We start from the raw sequence: 14,880 nt of genomic DNA on the forward strand, positions 1-14,880 counted from the left end.
TTTCACAAATGTGCATATGAATGTTGGCTATATATCTGGAAATATATTTCTTTACTATTTACTATTAGACTACAGAAATAAAAGCTGCAGAATGAAAAGCTTTCAACTAGATACAGCACCCTAACCCTTCAGAGCCGTTGTCTGCACACCTTGTGAAGAAAGACAAACTTCTCCCTCTTCTCTTCCTTTCAGAGTGGTGTTTTCCTCTACATTTTGGCTGAATTTTATTCTTTATCTAGAGAGCAGAATATTGCATGCACATTTGAGGGAAGTTTAATAGGAGCATGGTTGAAGAACAAAATCAACTATGCTTTCAAATCAAAATGGAATTTCCACTTCATTTTGAACTTGTAAAAATCCAGGTAATCATGCTTGAGCAACCTGAAACTTATTTAAAGGAAGTTTCATCTGATCCCATAAACAGGCTTCCTGGTAGTAAGAAAATCCTGTAAAATGATCCCCCCGTATCATAGGTTGGTAGAACTGCTAGGTAGTTTACAGGTAGACCTGTACATGTATATACAGTATGTATGCATGCATGCATGTATGATAAATCAATTTAAAATTGCAGATTGCAAATTGTAAGATGCAGAATAAAAGCATTAAAACAATGCAAAAACAGTATCAACAAGATATTTAAAAATACCAATGAGGGTTGAAAACAAACCCGTAAGAACTTAATGGCACAAGAACATCACATTTCACAGACCATCTAAACCCCAAACCCTGGAACATATCTGGGTCTTCAATGCTTTAAGAAAGGCCAGCAGGATCAATTTAACCTCAGAGGGTATGGTGTTCCAGACTGCAGAGTTAGGGTTATGGCCAGTGGTGGGATTCAGCCAGTTCGCACCTATTCGGGAGAACCAGTTGTTAACTTTCTAAGCAGTTTGGAGAACTGGCTGTTGGAAGAAATCTTATTTCGTTTTTTTCTACTTTACAGGGCTAATCCTGTAAGGAAGGCAGGAAGGAAACATTTTGATGTTTCTAGCCTAATCTTTATCGTCCTGCTTACAGAAACTGCCTCTCTGGTTAATCCTTATTACATTGTAACAGCTAAGGTGAAGCGCCCTTGACGTGAGTGACGTTGAGTTAGCCACGCCTACCCGGTCATATGAACATTGAGTCACACCTACCCAGCCAGTCATTAGAGCAGAGAACCGGTTGTTAAATTATTTGAATTCCACCACTGGTTATGACATTTTTAGTTGAGTAGATCCAGGGTGTGCCCCTCCTGTCACACTGGGTGAGACAGGTAGAAACAATCAGTCCCTAACATAACCGCCCCCCACCCATCCTAACCATTAACCATGATTTACAAATTCCATTAGTTAAATTTGGAGAGCCAAAAACCCCTACATGCTAGTTTAGTATTATATGTGAATAGATTACCAGGTCCCACAATAAAGATAACCAAGAACGTGGGATGCCAACTGAACCCAGAAGTTGGGAAGTTCGAAGTCCAATGAGTTCAGTGCCAACCTTCAATAAAGGGCCATCTCTTCTTCAGAATAGATCACTGGAAAGAGGTTATCCAAATAGGATGTTTCTGATAAGTAACTATTAGCTTTACCGTTCCTACAATTATTTATGATAGAACAATGGGATGGAAGGCCAGCCAGCCAGAAAGGGAATGTTTCTTGGAATGTTTATTTTGTCCCTTAACACGCCCAATGATAAAAAGCAAGGCCTCTGACTAGAGCTTAATAAGCAATTTCCCCCAGGCAAAAGCATTGACTCTGCAAGTATTGTTGACATCATGCTGGTTGGAAGCACAGAACTATTGTGACTGGGAAAATGTATTTTTAAACTCCTTGCGGAAGACTTAGCGGGGCAATGAGATTCTGAATGAGTCTATAAGCTTACTTTTCAATGTCCAATTTGCCCCACTGCACATTTTTTTTCATTTTGTTTTTGCAACTACTTGTGGTATTGTTTGTGAAAGAAACACAATTGATACCACCAAGTTTCCATTACTTAGAAAACTGGAAGTGGGAGCTTTGAGGAAAATACATCTGTGGAAACTGGTCCCTGGAGTTTTTAATCTCATCTTCAACTTGCCTTATAGTACTTGTTTCAAAATATGCTTAGGTCCGAGCTACAGCTGAGGCTGCCTTTCAGGAAAGCATAGTGTACTGTCAAAACTTGTCTGGAGCAATCTTTATATTACCTTCACTAAAACTGAAGTTAACAAGCAGAAGTAGATCACAGGTGAATCAAGAGATGTCAACAAGTTTTAAAACCTTCTTATGAAACCTCAAAGTTGCATATTTGACATTAACTGATCAAGGTGGAAATGAGGCACCTACGGTTGAAACCCTCCTCCCTCAGCTGAGAAGGCTGGCGGCCCCCGCCCGCCCTCTCACTGCACCGGCAGGCTTCCGTCCGTAAAATGTGAAAAAAAAAAAAAACTCGAGTATAAGCCGTATATACTCGAGTATAAGCCGAGGCTTAAAAAAAAACCTCGAGTATAAGCCGTATAGACCCGAGTATAAGCCGAGGGGACGTTTTTCAGCACAAAAAACGTGCTGAAAAACTCGGCTTATACTCGAGTATATACGGTAGATCACAGGTGAATCAAGAGATGTCAACAAGTTTTAAAACCTTCTTATGAAACCTCAAAGTTGCCTATTTGGCATTAACTGATCAAGCAAGGAAAACAGTCTTGTTGGTCTTTCGTACGATACTCAGCATGTTCCCAATATCTTCTGGGTATAGGCAGATATAAAAACAGAAAAGCCAGACTCTGCCCTGAAAAGGTAATCAACTTTTTAATATAAATCAGTTTAACCACTGAAAACATTGCCACCCCACTTTCTTCCTGGTCTATTATTACTTTCTTTTAGCATTTCTGTGCTCTTCCCTGCTGATGCCAAGTTTTTTCCCCTTCCTTATACACCTTTGTTCTTGTATGCCTAAGGAACTATAACTTTACAAGGTCTTAGCAGATTAATCTGATCCTTTCACTTCCTCCTTAGTGTTTGTGCAGAATGGGCCTTAAATGAAACCGAGCATGTTAGGGCTTCGTTAAGGGCTTTCCAAGCACATAATATACCTGTTTGAGGAAGCAATATTTCCTTTCAGTTTTAAGATAAAGATCAACAGGAAATTCTCCTTTGCAGGTCTCCTATTTTGCCTTAAATCTAGAATGTCTTTTATTTGCTCCTAAACATAGGAAAAATATTCACTACAGATATATCTTTAAATTTGTTTTGACAATCTCAAAATTCTAGGTGGTAATTGTTTAATCTCCCTAGTTGTAGATTCAACTAAAAACTTTATTGTTTTTATCTTTGGCTGTACACCGCCCTGAGTCCTTTGGGAGAAGGGCGGTATAAAAATTTAAATAAATAAATAAATAAATAAACCGTGCTTTCTTTCCCTTACTGGTTCACATAGTAGGCTTTTGATATTTGATAGAAAATAGAAACATTCATACAAGTCATTACAAACAATAAACAATTTTGAAAATGAAAACATCTCTGCAATGAAATACTTGGATGGGGGAGAGAGAAATGCGTCTTTGTTTTTGAATTATCTAACTTGTCACTCAAGAAATTTTTAGAAACCCTCTTGCCTTTGGTGAATTCAGTTCTATATTGGGTTCTCATTTGTTTTTTCTCTTTTTAACACACTTGAGATACAATTTTACATTGTGTAAGGAACGGAACATTAGTGTTGTTTATAGCTTTGCCCTATTAGCCACCCTATTCCTTTCTGAATAGTTTTTATTTATCACAGGAAGAAGCCTTACCTGACACATTTAGAATGGAGGGAGAGATATCTGGATATCCAAGTCTGGAATCACCCATCCACCAGACAATTTTCACTGGCTCAGGTGGTCCTACTGCAGCACAGGCCATCTGGAAAGGCCTACCAGGGATGACTGACTGGTCTTTTGGCTCAACAGTGAAATAAGGAACACCTTGAAGAATAAAATGGAAGACGTTTCTATTTTATGAACTGAAACAGATGCATTTAATTCTTTCTTAGCAGTTTATATTTAACAAAGCACTAATGTCTCTTGCTCTCACAGAATATATTTTGATATTTGTGGCCATTTTTGTCACTTTCTCTACAAAAAGAAAACTCCACTGTCATTTGCAAGCTCAAACGTGTCTTTGTATATTTTGTAACTGAAGGGATAAGTTGATCATTGAATGGGAGACAGAAAGGAATAATTATTTTGATACACTGCCAGGTAATTTTTGAAACTATCCTAGCCTTTCTTGAAAATCTGGAATGTGACCTATTGACTGCTTGGTAGGAAAACGGAGCAGAGAGTGGATTTTACTATGTAATCCTTCTTTCAGATAATTCAAAGAGAAATTTCAACTGTTTTTGATAGAAAGGGGATCAATAAATATGGTTTGCTGATGAAGGATTAGTTTTTTCTCTTTTGTTGTGTAAACTGTATGATGAGCATTATTCAACGAAAGCATTTTACTATGAGCCTAGATGCCTATTTGAGAAATAATTAAAAGATACCAACATAATTAGAAGCATGCATATTAAAAGCACCCAAATAACATGTGTCAAGTTTAGAAACTGTCAGAAGTTATACTCCAATTTTGTATTCTGACTCTGAATACCTTTCTTTGGCTACATTTAAAAAAAAATGTATTCAGAGATATAGCTGGCCCTTATTCTGAACTAACCAAAAAAATAATAAAATCTACAGCAAAAGAAAACAAATAAATGTTTGCCTTATAGTGCTTTTCTTGATGTCTTAATCCCGTGATGGCTAACCTATGGCATGCGTATGGGCACGTGAACTCAGCTCGGGCATGCATGCGTATGCCAGTCAGGTGCTTTTCAGGTCTTCTGGGCCCACCAGAAGTAGGGAAACAGGTTGTTTCCTGCCTCCAGAGGACCTTCGGGGTGGTGGGGAAGGCCTGTTTTTCTCTCTTCCCCAGCCTCCAGAGCCTTTCTAGGAGTCTGGGAAGGGCGAAAACGGCCTTCCTTACCCCCTGGAGGCCCTCTGGAGGCCAGAAATGCCTGTTTGCCAATTTCTGGTGGGATGGGTCTACTGTGCCATCGTGTGCCAGAAGCAGGGGCAGCAGGGACAAGGGTCATACGCGCATGCACGGGGGCAGGGCACATAGAATTATGGGTGTAGGCACACACGCATGCGACCCCTACCACTCCTGGCACACGATGGCAAAAAGGTTAGCTATCACTGTCTTAGTCTATGCCAGGGGTGTTGATCCAGCCCGCGGGGTACTTAGGTTTGGCCCGTGGGGCCACCCTGGAAAAAACAGTGAAGGACTGGCCTGCAATGTTCCTGCAGGTGAAAACGGGCTCCTGAGCTCCATTTGCGGCTGCCATGGCCTCCTGCAAACCACTTTCAGTGAAAACAGCTTGGGAGGGCCACTCTGTTTTCACTGGCATGCAGGAGACCGACGTGACTCTCCCAAGCTCTGTTTTCACTGGCAGAGGGTTGCAGGAGGCCGTGGCAGCCAAAAACGGAGCTCGGGAGCCCATTTTCGCTAGCAGAGTGCTTGGGCTGCCACAGGCACCCCCGACATGAGTAACGTCAAGCTGGCCACACCCACCCTGGCCCACCGAGGTCAAACACAACCCTGATGCGGCCCTCAATGAAATCAAGTTTGACACCCCTGGTCTATGCTATATGTTGGAGCAGCTAATTAATCCTAAGTGATTCTTGATAACTGAAGGGAAGAAATGGTATCAATGTTGATATATTCATAATAAAACTACATTTATTATGAATGCCTGAGAGAAGATTAAAGATATGTTTCAATGACAAATATAAAATTTTCTACCAAGCCAAACATTTCATACTCACCTAATACCTGAAAATGTATTTAATATGTATTTCAAAGTTTAATTGGTTTTTTCCAAAATAGCTTTGAGAAAAATGTAGCTTTTATAGAAAAAACACAGCTTCTCTTGTTTCAAATAACTTAGATATAAGTGATTGTCTACCCAGCTTTTCGTGTTTGTCTTCTATATACTCTTTAAGTTTATTTTCAGATAGGTTTTTATCCATATTTGATGCTCCCAGAAATTATGTAAGTAACTTATTAACATATACTTTCTTGACGTTTTGAATACGTTTGGAATTATTTTAAATTCTAACCGCTTATTTGCATTTGAAAATAACAACTTTGGCCTATGTTTAGCAATTTTTGTGGGAAGAATACGTAATCTAAATTTCTGGAAATCACTGATATTTAACTCTGATAGGATTATATCACAAACTGATATTTACACAATGGCAACACTATCAGATAAAGAAAAATAAGCCCCAACAGATTCCTAACTATGCAGGAATGTTCATTCTTACTTTCAAGTCATTTGACCTCTGATTAGCTGCCTGATCTTAAATAAATATCCCAATCCTTTAAACATTTTCTAAGTGATATCTAAAAACAACTTGACACAGTTTTTTCAAACTATAAAAATTGCTTGCAATATCTTGTGAACATGATTCTAAACCCGAGATGAATTTTCTTGATTGATCTCAATGTACTCAATGAAAACGGCAGGAACTGGTCCAGGCAGTAACCAAGAATTGAATGGAAGAAAAAAAAAACATGGTATATGGCTTAGTGTTTTATCAGTAATTATTATTTATCAGTAATTATTTATTCAATAAACAATGCACTAGTTCAACAAACTAGTTCAACAAATTTAGCACAGAGCTGTTAATGTAGCTCTGAACTATAATGGGGGGGGGGAGGAAAAAACCAGATGTCACAGATTCATAAGCTGTTTAAAGGACATGACATGACATGAAATTCAGCTGTAAAAGGTTGCAAGTTTGAACACTGAGTTTCCTTTCACTGTTCTTCCATTCTAATCTAATCCCAGTTCCACTGATATTCTCAGAGTACAGTAATTGAATCTTGCAAGTTTGAATGTATTAGGTATCATCTCTCTGGTTGAGTTTACAACGCAGTTCAAGAAACTAAGGACTATTCTTTCTGCAGGCTCAGCTGCCTCTTCTCTGACTGTTGCCTCATCTGTGATTCCTCCTCCTCCTCCTCTTCCTCCTCCTGTCTTTCAAGGACATTTTCACAGAACATTATATGTTGTCTGCATCCATTCTCACAAATATCCTAGATCCTCAAACTTTGCTCAAGTACACCATTATTCCATCTTTCCAGAGCCCACCAGACTGTAAACTTCCTTGATTTTTATTTCATTTAGGCTTCTTCTAAATAAATATATAAAATAAAAAGTCTGCAAGCTGTAAAACAAAGTATCTGACTCAAGTATCCTTCATATTCCCAACTATAACTCCTGACCCCTACCGAAAAATCTGTGCTTTGTTTAGAGATGAGGCTATCTGGCCAGAAAAACGATGGCTGAGGTAAACTAGGATGGTAAAAATATCCTGAAGGATTGAAAGAATGTTAGGAAATACAATGGGACTGCTCTCATATTGAGAGAGTTCTCCTAATCTGCTATGTATAATCTATTTGGTTCAAAGCTAGGGAAGTTCCTGCACTACTCTAGTGTTCTCCTGGGGCTCCTTTTCGTTTTTAGAAATTGGAATAGTATTTTAGGACACACATCTGCCATAAGACAACGTAATGATATTCTTTCAGATATTAAATAACTCACAAGGTTGACATAAGTATTGAGTAATAATTTTAATTGACAGCTTGTTTTGTTTTTGTTCTTAAATAAACAGTTGCTCAAAATCCAAATCAAATAGCTCTTCGGCTCTGTTTGCTTTAAACTTGATATTTTTTGTTTTAGTAAAGTAAAAGCAATACTGTTTGACCTTCAGAGTTGAAATTATGTCAACAGAAGCATTTAGCCGTACAATTTTCTGGGGAAGAAAATTCTATTTTCTCTATATATGTAAGGATAAAAATGTAACCTGAGAAAACATCTCAGACAAGAGCCTCCCTAGTTCTCATGAAAATAAAGGGAGAGAAGGGGTAAGCGTATTGAGACTTGCAAAATGCCACTACCATATACCTACATAAAAGAGTCTTGGCAGGCATAACATTGGTTTCCCAAGCTGGTCTATCTTTAAGAGCTGACATCTATAGTCAGAATTCTCCTTTCCGTTCTGACAGTAAAGACAACTGTTTGTTTCTTACACTTGGAAAGGAGAAGGAAGATAGAGAATATGCTAAAGAGAGGATGTTTGGAGGAGGACTAGCTCAGGGTATGACTGGGTAAGCCTGGCTGCTTTAATTTTACAAAGAGGAGCTTAGCTGGCATTAGGGTGTATGTATCTCTGTGTATCTCTCTGTGTGTGTCCGTCCTTGATATATCCTGATGAAATTCAAACACCCAATTTTTCTTACCTAGATTCTCTATTATCAGTTCCTCTAGTGATCTCGTTTTTTTCTTAAAATGACACCTAGCCTCTCTCTCCCCGTCCCTTTCTTTTAATTCCACAAGATAGTGAGGATAAGCAGAGGCTTCCTTGTTTCCAGTGTGGCTGACACAGCTCATGCCACCCTCCTGTATCGTTTCTATCTGCTTACCGCCACTGAAGATCTCATTATTTCTTTCAGAAGAAGGATAGGAGGGGAAAAAAAAAACAATATTGCAAGTATTTTGTGCCAAAAAAATAAAAATATCTAAAGAGCATGGTACTCTGAGCCCATGCTGGGACTCTGATTCAGCCATGAGTCAGAACAGCAAGCATTGCTTGCTGCATTAGAATGTAGCCCTGCCGCAGAATCCTTTCCAGTTATTATACAGTACAAGCTGACACTGATAGCCTGGTCGGATCCACGGCCGTAATTATAGTCCATACAGATCCTCCCAAAGTAAGCTAAAGGAAGCCTTTATGAATCATGTAACTTTTGGACTTCACAGATGTATAGTTGCCAGGCCAAAGGCTCTCTAATATGTCCTCCATGCAATCTGCATAAACTACCAAGCACCCATCTAAACAGAAGGAATGAAGGAATAGAATCCTATATGCTACTCCCACACAGTTTCACCACAGTTAAAAGCATGGGTGCATTAATAAGCAGCTAAGATTCAATTACATTCACCAAATATCAAAATATAGATTATTTTAAAATCTAAGCAGTGATATCAGGAGAAAAAAAACTCTACAACCATTAAAATTTAATGTGCTGTAAAATACCATGGGAAAGATTTAATCAGAGCTTCCAGCAGACAATCTCCCTCCTGTGTCACCAGTCCTCTGGTTCTTGAGCCAGCCAAGCAGACTGCAGCATTTACTTGTAAGAACTCTCTATTTCAAAAAACCACTTCCCCCTTAGTTTTAGCTTGTCTGACTTTATCTAGCATTAATCCTCCAGCCCAGTTTTCTGCTAAATCTCATCCTCTGTCTCTTTGATTATGATCTACCAAATCTAATACTGGACTCCAACTTCTGCCTGATCACAGCTATTGACCTTTGAACACAACCCTAGCTTGTGTTTAACCAGTCTCCTGCCTCTCCTTAATCTGATTAACATTTCTCTGTAATTTACTGGGACCCTTTGGAATTTCCTAACAAAGCTAATCCCTAGATTTGAAATCAATGCCGCAGGCAATAATATATGATCTCCATTTCCCCCTATTTTCATAACATATATCTAAGAACTAAAATAGAGAAGGACATCAATCTCTCATCACTCACAAGCGGCAAATCAGTGCCTTGAAAAATTATCTGGACCTTCCTCCACAATTGATACGATCACCAACATACTCATATCATTATTCTATTGTGAAGACATAGGCGGACAACCACATTCTAGCTATTTCCTATACACATTTTCAAATACAAGTCTGGAAACAGCACTGGAAATGCTCCACATCCTGTACTACCAAAGATTGCAAAAATTATGTAATAGCCTATAGCTACTCCCTTCCACCACTTGGATCTTTATTGGCTCATTATGAGAGTATTTTTGTTTTGGTCATAGTTGCACAGACCCTAGAAATGGGTTAACATCAATCAAGGCATTCTCATCTCACAGTTTGTAGTAATCACAACTGCCCTAGACAGAAGTCAGCAGAATGACCCCTTACCTTCCACAATAAGCCATACGTGCTGTGATTCCTCTTTCTTCCCATTGGTCTCCACTTGGCACCAATATTTTCCAGAATCTGCCCGATCTACAGACTTCAAGCTAGAAAGTTGAAAGGGGAATATAAAATGATAAATAACACTGTATGTGAACAAACGTGTGGATATAAAAAAAATCTCTCAATTCTTTTGTTTTTTCAGAAATTTTTAATTTGTCACAAATTGAATAGCGTAGTCTTTTTAGTGTCACTGTTTTCCTCTCCCTGAACATTTTAAAAAGGAGGAAAGGGAACTGTATCAATGAAATAAATGAAACATTTTGTTATGTGTCAGTTCATGTCAGTTTTGACTTTTGGCAACTATATGGCATAGGCCTTGTAGTTTTCTTGGGAAAATTTCAGAAGTAGTTTGTCATTGCTTGATTATTAGGGATGTGAGAAAGTGATTGGCCCAAAATCATCCACTTGGCTAAGACAAGACTAGAACTCATGGTCTCCTAGTTTCTAGCCTGAAGTTTTAGCTACTACATTAAACTGGATCTCAAAAGGGAATCTAGTCAATTACTATCTCCTCTGACTAACAGATTTTACCTGAAAGACATTCCCAGACTAGCCATCTAGACTAAAATTGCCATGGGTTAAACTTGGGATCATTTTGCAAACAAGATATATTCATTGTCATTGAATTGATTCTATAACTTTGTAAGCTGCCCAGAGTCACCTTGTGGCTGAGATGAGCAACAAACAAACAAAGAAACAAACAAACAGGTTCCCCTTCAGGTGGTTTCACCAGTGGTGGGATTCAGCCGGTTCTGTCCGGTTTGCACAAACTGGTAGCGGTGACTGTGGGAGGCTCCGCCACCCACCTGGATGTAATGCGCGACTACTACTCATGCACAGAAGGCCGTGCGCTCGTGCTCACATTTGCGAACCGGTAGGGAAGGGAAGGGAATCCCACCTCTAGGTTTCACCTAAAAATGTTTCTGTGAATAGATCAGAAGCAAGAACTATGTTGTAGAACAGCCTTCCCTTACACAGCTTCCAAGTGTTGACTATACTGGCCAGAAATTATGGGATCTCAAAACAGCCGGAGGACATTGGTTGGGGAAAATTTCTCTAGAAACAAAAACATTGCAATGAATGAAGTGGAAGGAAGTTTTTTTTTCTTCAAAAGGGTTTAGGAAAAATTGGCACCAATGGAAGATAAGTAATAATCTAGGATTACTACCCATATGAATTAACTGTGCAATTCCAGTCTGAAGATTTTGAGAGAGTTAAATCATTCAATGGTTCCATGAAGTCTGATGCTGCCAAGCTATCCAGCCCTAAACCTGAAGTTTGGAAATATGCAGAGAGAGCAAATGCATTTGTTTTACAAGAGTGAAGAGGACAGAGCAAATGTTCCTTCATAAAAGAAATTACTTAAGGATCTGTGGTTTTTTTGACCTTACTCAGCATAGCTCAAATTTAATAAGCCTCCTAACAAACTAATCATTTTCTTATCAGGAAGAAAGAGAAATATTATAATGCCTTTGGGAGTATAACTCATTTCACTGGGATGTGGTACAGCCATGGATGCCCACAGGAGAGGTAAGGCGGGTGAGGCAAGGCAATAAAGGATGAAGCATGCATGATGATGTCATCATGCAAATACTGTGACTTATATACTTGCTTCAGATGTCAGTTAAATAATAACAATATTTGAGAAATACTTCAATGGCGTCCCATCATTTTGTTTTTGAAGCTATGGTATTAGGGGAGACATCTTAAAACCCTAATCCGAGAGAGATATTCTACCCCCTTTGATATATCACCTTTTCTCTAGGAGCTCAAGTTGATTTCCATGGGGAGCTGCCTTCATTTTACCCCGCCACAATAACCCAGTAAAGTAGGCTGAACCAAGAGAAAGTGAGTAGTCCAGGGGAGAAATGCTCTGAAGTCTGTTACTGGTTCGCTTCGCTACCAGTTTGCTTTGTGTGTGCATGCCCGGTGCGCACCACAGGTGCACTGCAGGTGCTACTGCACAGCACTTAAAAAGGAGGCTTAAGAAGCTTTTTCTGAGTATACAAAGGTAAGTAGAACAACGGGGGGACGGACAGCTTTGCCACGTGATTTAGATTTGCTAGAAAGCAGGATTTCCTGCTTTCTAGCGAATTTTTTTTTTTTAATTTGCATTTATATCCCGCCCTTCTCCGAAGACTCAGGGCGGCTTACACTATGTCAAGCAATAGTCTTCATCCATTTGTATACTATATACAAAGTCAACTTATTGCCCCCCAACAATCTGGGTCCTCATTTTACCTACCTTATAAAGGATGGAAGGCTGAGTCAACCTTGGGCCTGGTGGGACTTGAACCTGCAATATTGCAAGCAGTTGATGTTAATAACAGGCTGCATTAGCCTGTTGCGCCACCAGAGGCCTTAATTCAATATTAATCACACGGCACAGTGATCATCGGAAATACGGTTCGCCTAAACCAGTAGCATTTTTTTTATTACCAGTTTGCCCAAACCGGTAGAATTTATTACTACTGGTTCAGGCGAACCGGTCCATACTGGTAGCATTTCACCCCTGGAATGGTTCAAAAAAATGTGCCACAATTTACTTGATTGAGGTGGGATTTGGATCTGAATCTCCCCAACTCTAGTTTAATGCCTTATCCACCACTCATCACTAGTTTTTAATATTATCAAAGTTTCAGCTAGTGACAGTGTCCAGCTTTGTGATAACTAAACCCATATTCTGGACATGAAGACAGAAAGTCTACTTCCATATTTAGGTTTCTCTGATTTTCCTTTTAATTTGCTATCTGCCCTGATCTGTCCACCAAAATTGACTTCTCCTTCCATACAGTATTATTTAACCAACATAACCTGAAGTCTCCAGTGCAGACTTTCATTAGGATTGCCTGAGGTGCAAACATTAACGCTTGTCGCTGTAGAACACTAAGATATTAATTTCCTGCAAACACTGAGATATCTATTTCATTACAGAAGCACAATAAAATTTCAAAGGCTCTGCTGACAATTTACAAATATCCAGAAACTATTTATTCAGAAGGCCTCGAAGGGGTTATTTGCAGATAGCTTCTTCTCAAATACGTCTGGCAAAAGCCGCACGAAAACGGGTTCAACTTTTTTAATAGACATCCGCATAAGCACAATAAGCACCTTTTCTACGTCTTATAATCAACTGACTGAAGTATTGCATGCTTGGCTTAAAGTAAATGATGGAGTAAATACTTTGGAACATTACTTGTGGGAGATGACTAAGGCTTGGTTTGTATGACACATCTTCTTCTCTTAGCAAAACCCAGATTTGATCTAGGAAGTTACAGGCTGAATTAAATTCTTTCCTTTTAATCAAAGTCAAGGAGAAGAGAATGTGAAGGGGGAAAAAAAAACAATGTCAAGGAAATGTTTAATTATATCTCAGAAACTAACCATCTAGTTTTGTTGCAGAGCTTATGGGAACAAATATGTAAAAAAAGAGTACACAGCTTTCTTTATCTTCGAAGGCTATCATTAAGAACACTGGAAACAAAAGCCATGAGAGGAGAGGAAGCTCTCTCTGGATAAAATGACACAACTACAGATTCAGCAGAAAACTGTGTGGACTAATACAACATCGGCTGCTAGTTCTCTTTCATAAAAATCTTAGAGATGGAGGGAAATGGACATTTTTTTTTCTGGATTGCTTAGCTAGTAAGCTAAGAGGTTGGGAATGGACAATTCAATGTCAATTTGCATTCTTGCATTGGAATATTCTGCCTCTCTGTTACTTATAAAAATGACCCCTTATTTTATGTATGAATCCAGGATATAGAAAACAAGACCCCTGCTTAAAAAAAAACCACTGCCAGATACACATAGTCAGGAGCAGCACCCACCCAACTGGGTCTGGGTTAGGCCTGGTTAGAACTCAAGTGGGAGACTGCTGTGTTTAGTCAAACTGGGAAATTAAAAAGTAGGCCCAGAGAAGGGCATGCAAAGCTGCATTTCTACTGTTGCCAAAAAATTGCATCTATATATCCACCTTTATCTTTATTTTCAGGTATTTGCAAAATATATTCTGCTTCCAGTGCTTGCAATAGATTATAAAGAGGCACAAATGTGCTACCAGATAAATTGTTTGGTACCCACCAAACCTTCTACCCAGTGGTGAAATGCAAAATTTGTTACTACCGGTTCTGTGGGCGTGGCTTGGTGGGGTGGTGGTAATGTGATTGGGTGGGCGTGGCCAACTTTTCTTTTTCTTTTTACTTTTAAAAGCATTTTTTACAACCTCTTTAACCAAAGAGATTGTAAAAAAATGCTTTTAAAAGGCTCTGACGATCTCAGCTGAGCCGCGCGATCATCAGAGGCTTTTTTTTACTTTTAAAAGCATTTTTTCGGCTGAAGAAAAAATGCTTTTAAAAGTAAAAAAAAAAACCTCTGATGATCACGGGGCTCAGCTGGCCATGGGATGGGGGAAGGGATTTTTGCTACCAGTTCTCCGAACCACCTGCCACCATCGCTACCGGATCAGGCAATCCGGTCTGAACCAGCAGCATTTCACCCCTGCTTCTACCTCATCCAAACATTTTTGTTTCTTCCTTTCTTAAATTCCTGCAAGTGTCATCGAGAAATTCTAATAAATGAAAGGATGTGTGGTACAGAAAAGAAAAGGACTGTGTGGTTGAGAGAGAGAGATGGTACCATGCAGCTTTACCAATTGGATGTATAGTTGGACGTATTTCAAATGGGGTTTTTAAGACCAGGTTGCAAAAATAGTTTTCCTTAGGCCACAGAGATTAATAAAATCTCAAAAAGTTTCCTTTCTGTGGCTCCAAGGGTATCTGCAGTGTGTGTGTATGTGTGTTGTAAAAGTCATAATAGCAGTAATAGCCATGCAATCAAAGC

At 39.1% G+C, this 14,880-nt stretch overlaps 1 protein-coding gene across 1 annotated transcript in view; it reads right to left on the reverse strand.

The window, feature by feature from the left end:
* TYRO3 (TYRO3 protein tyrosine kinase) overlaps window positions 1–14,880 on the reverse strand; it is an 88,511-nt gene that overhangs the window by 54,852 nt on the left and 18,779 nt on the right. Inside the window, exons 3-4 of the mRNA XM_058162044.1 lie at window positions 9,982–10,082; window positions 3,755–3,925 (exon numbers count right to left, since the gene is read on the reverse strand). Of these exons, the coding sequence (XP_058018027.1) occupies window positions 3,755–3,925; window positions 9,982–10,082 (272 nt within the window). The remainder of the gene's footprint in view (window positions 1–3,754; window positions 3,926–9,981; window positions 10,083–14,880) is intronic.

This window comes from Ahaetulla prasina, chromosome 1 (assembly GCF_028640845.1).
Source record: "Ahaetulla prasina isolate Xishuangbanna chromosome 1, ASM2864084v1, whole genome shotgun sequence".
In the NCBI taxonomy this organism is placed as follows: Eukaryota; Metazoa; Chordata; class Lepidosauria; order Squamata; family Colubridae; genus Ahaetulla; species Ahaetulla prasina.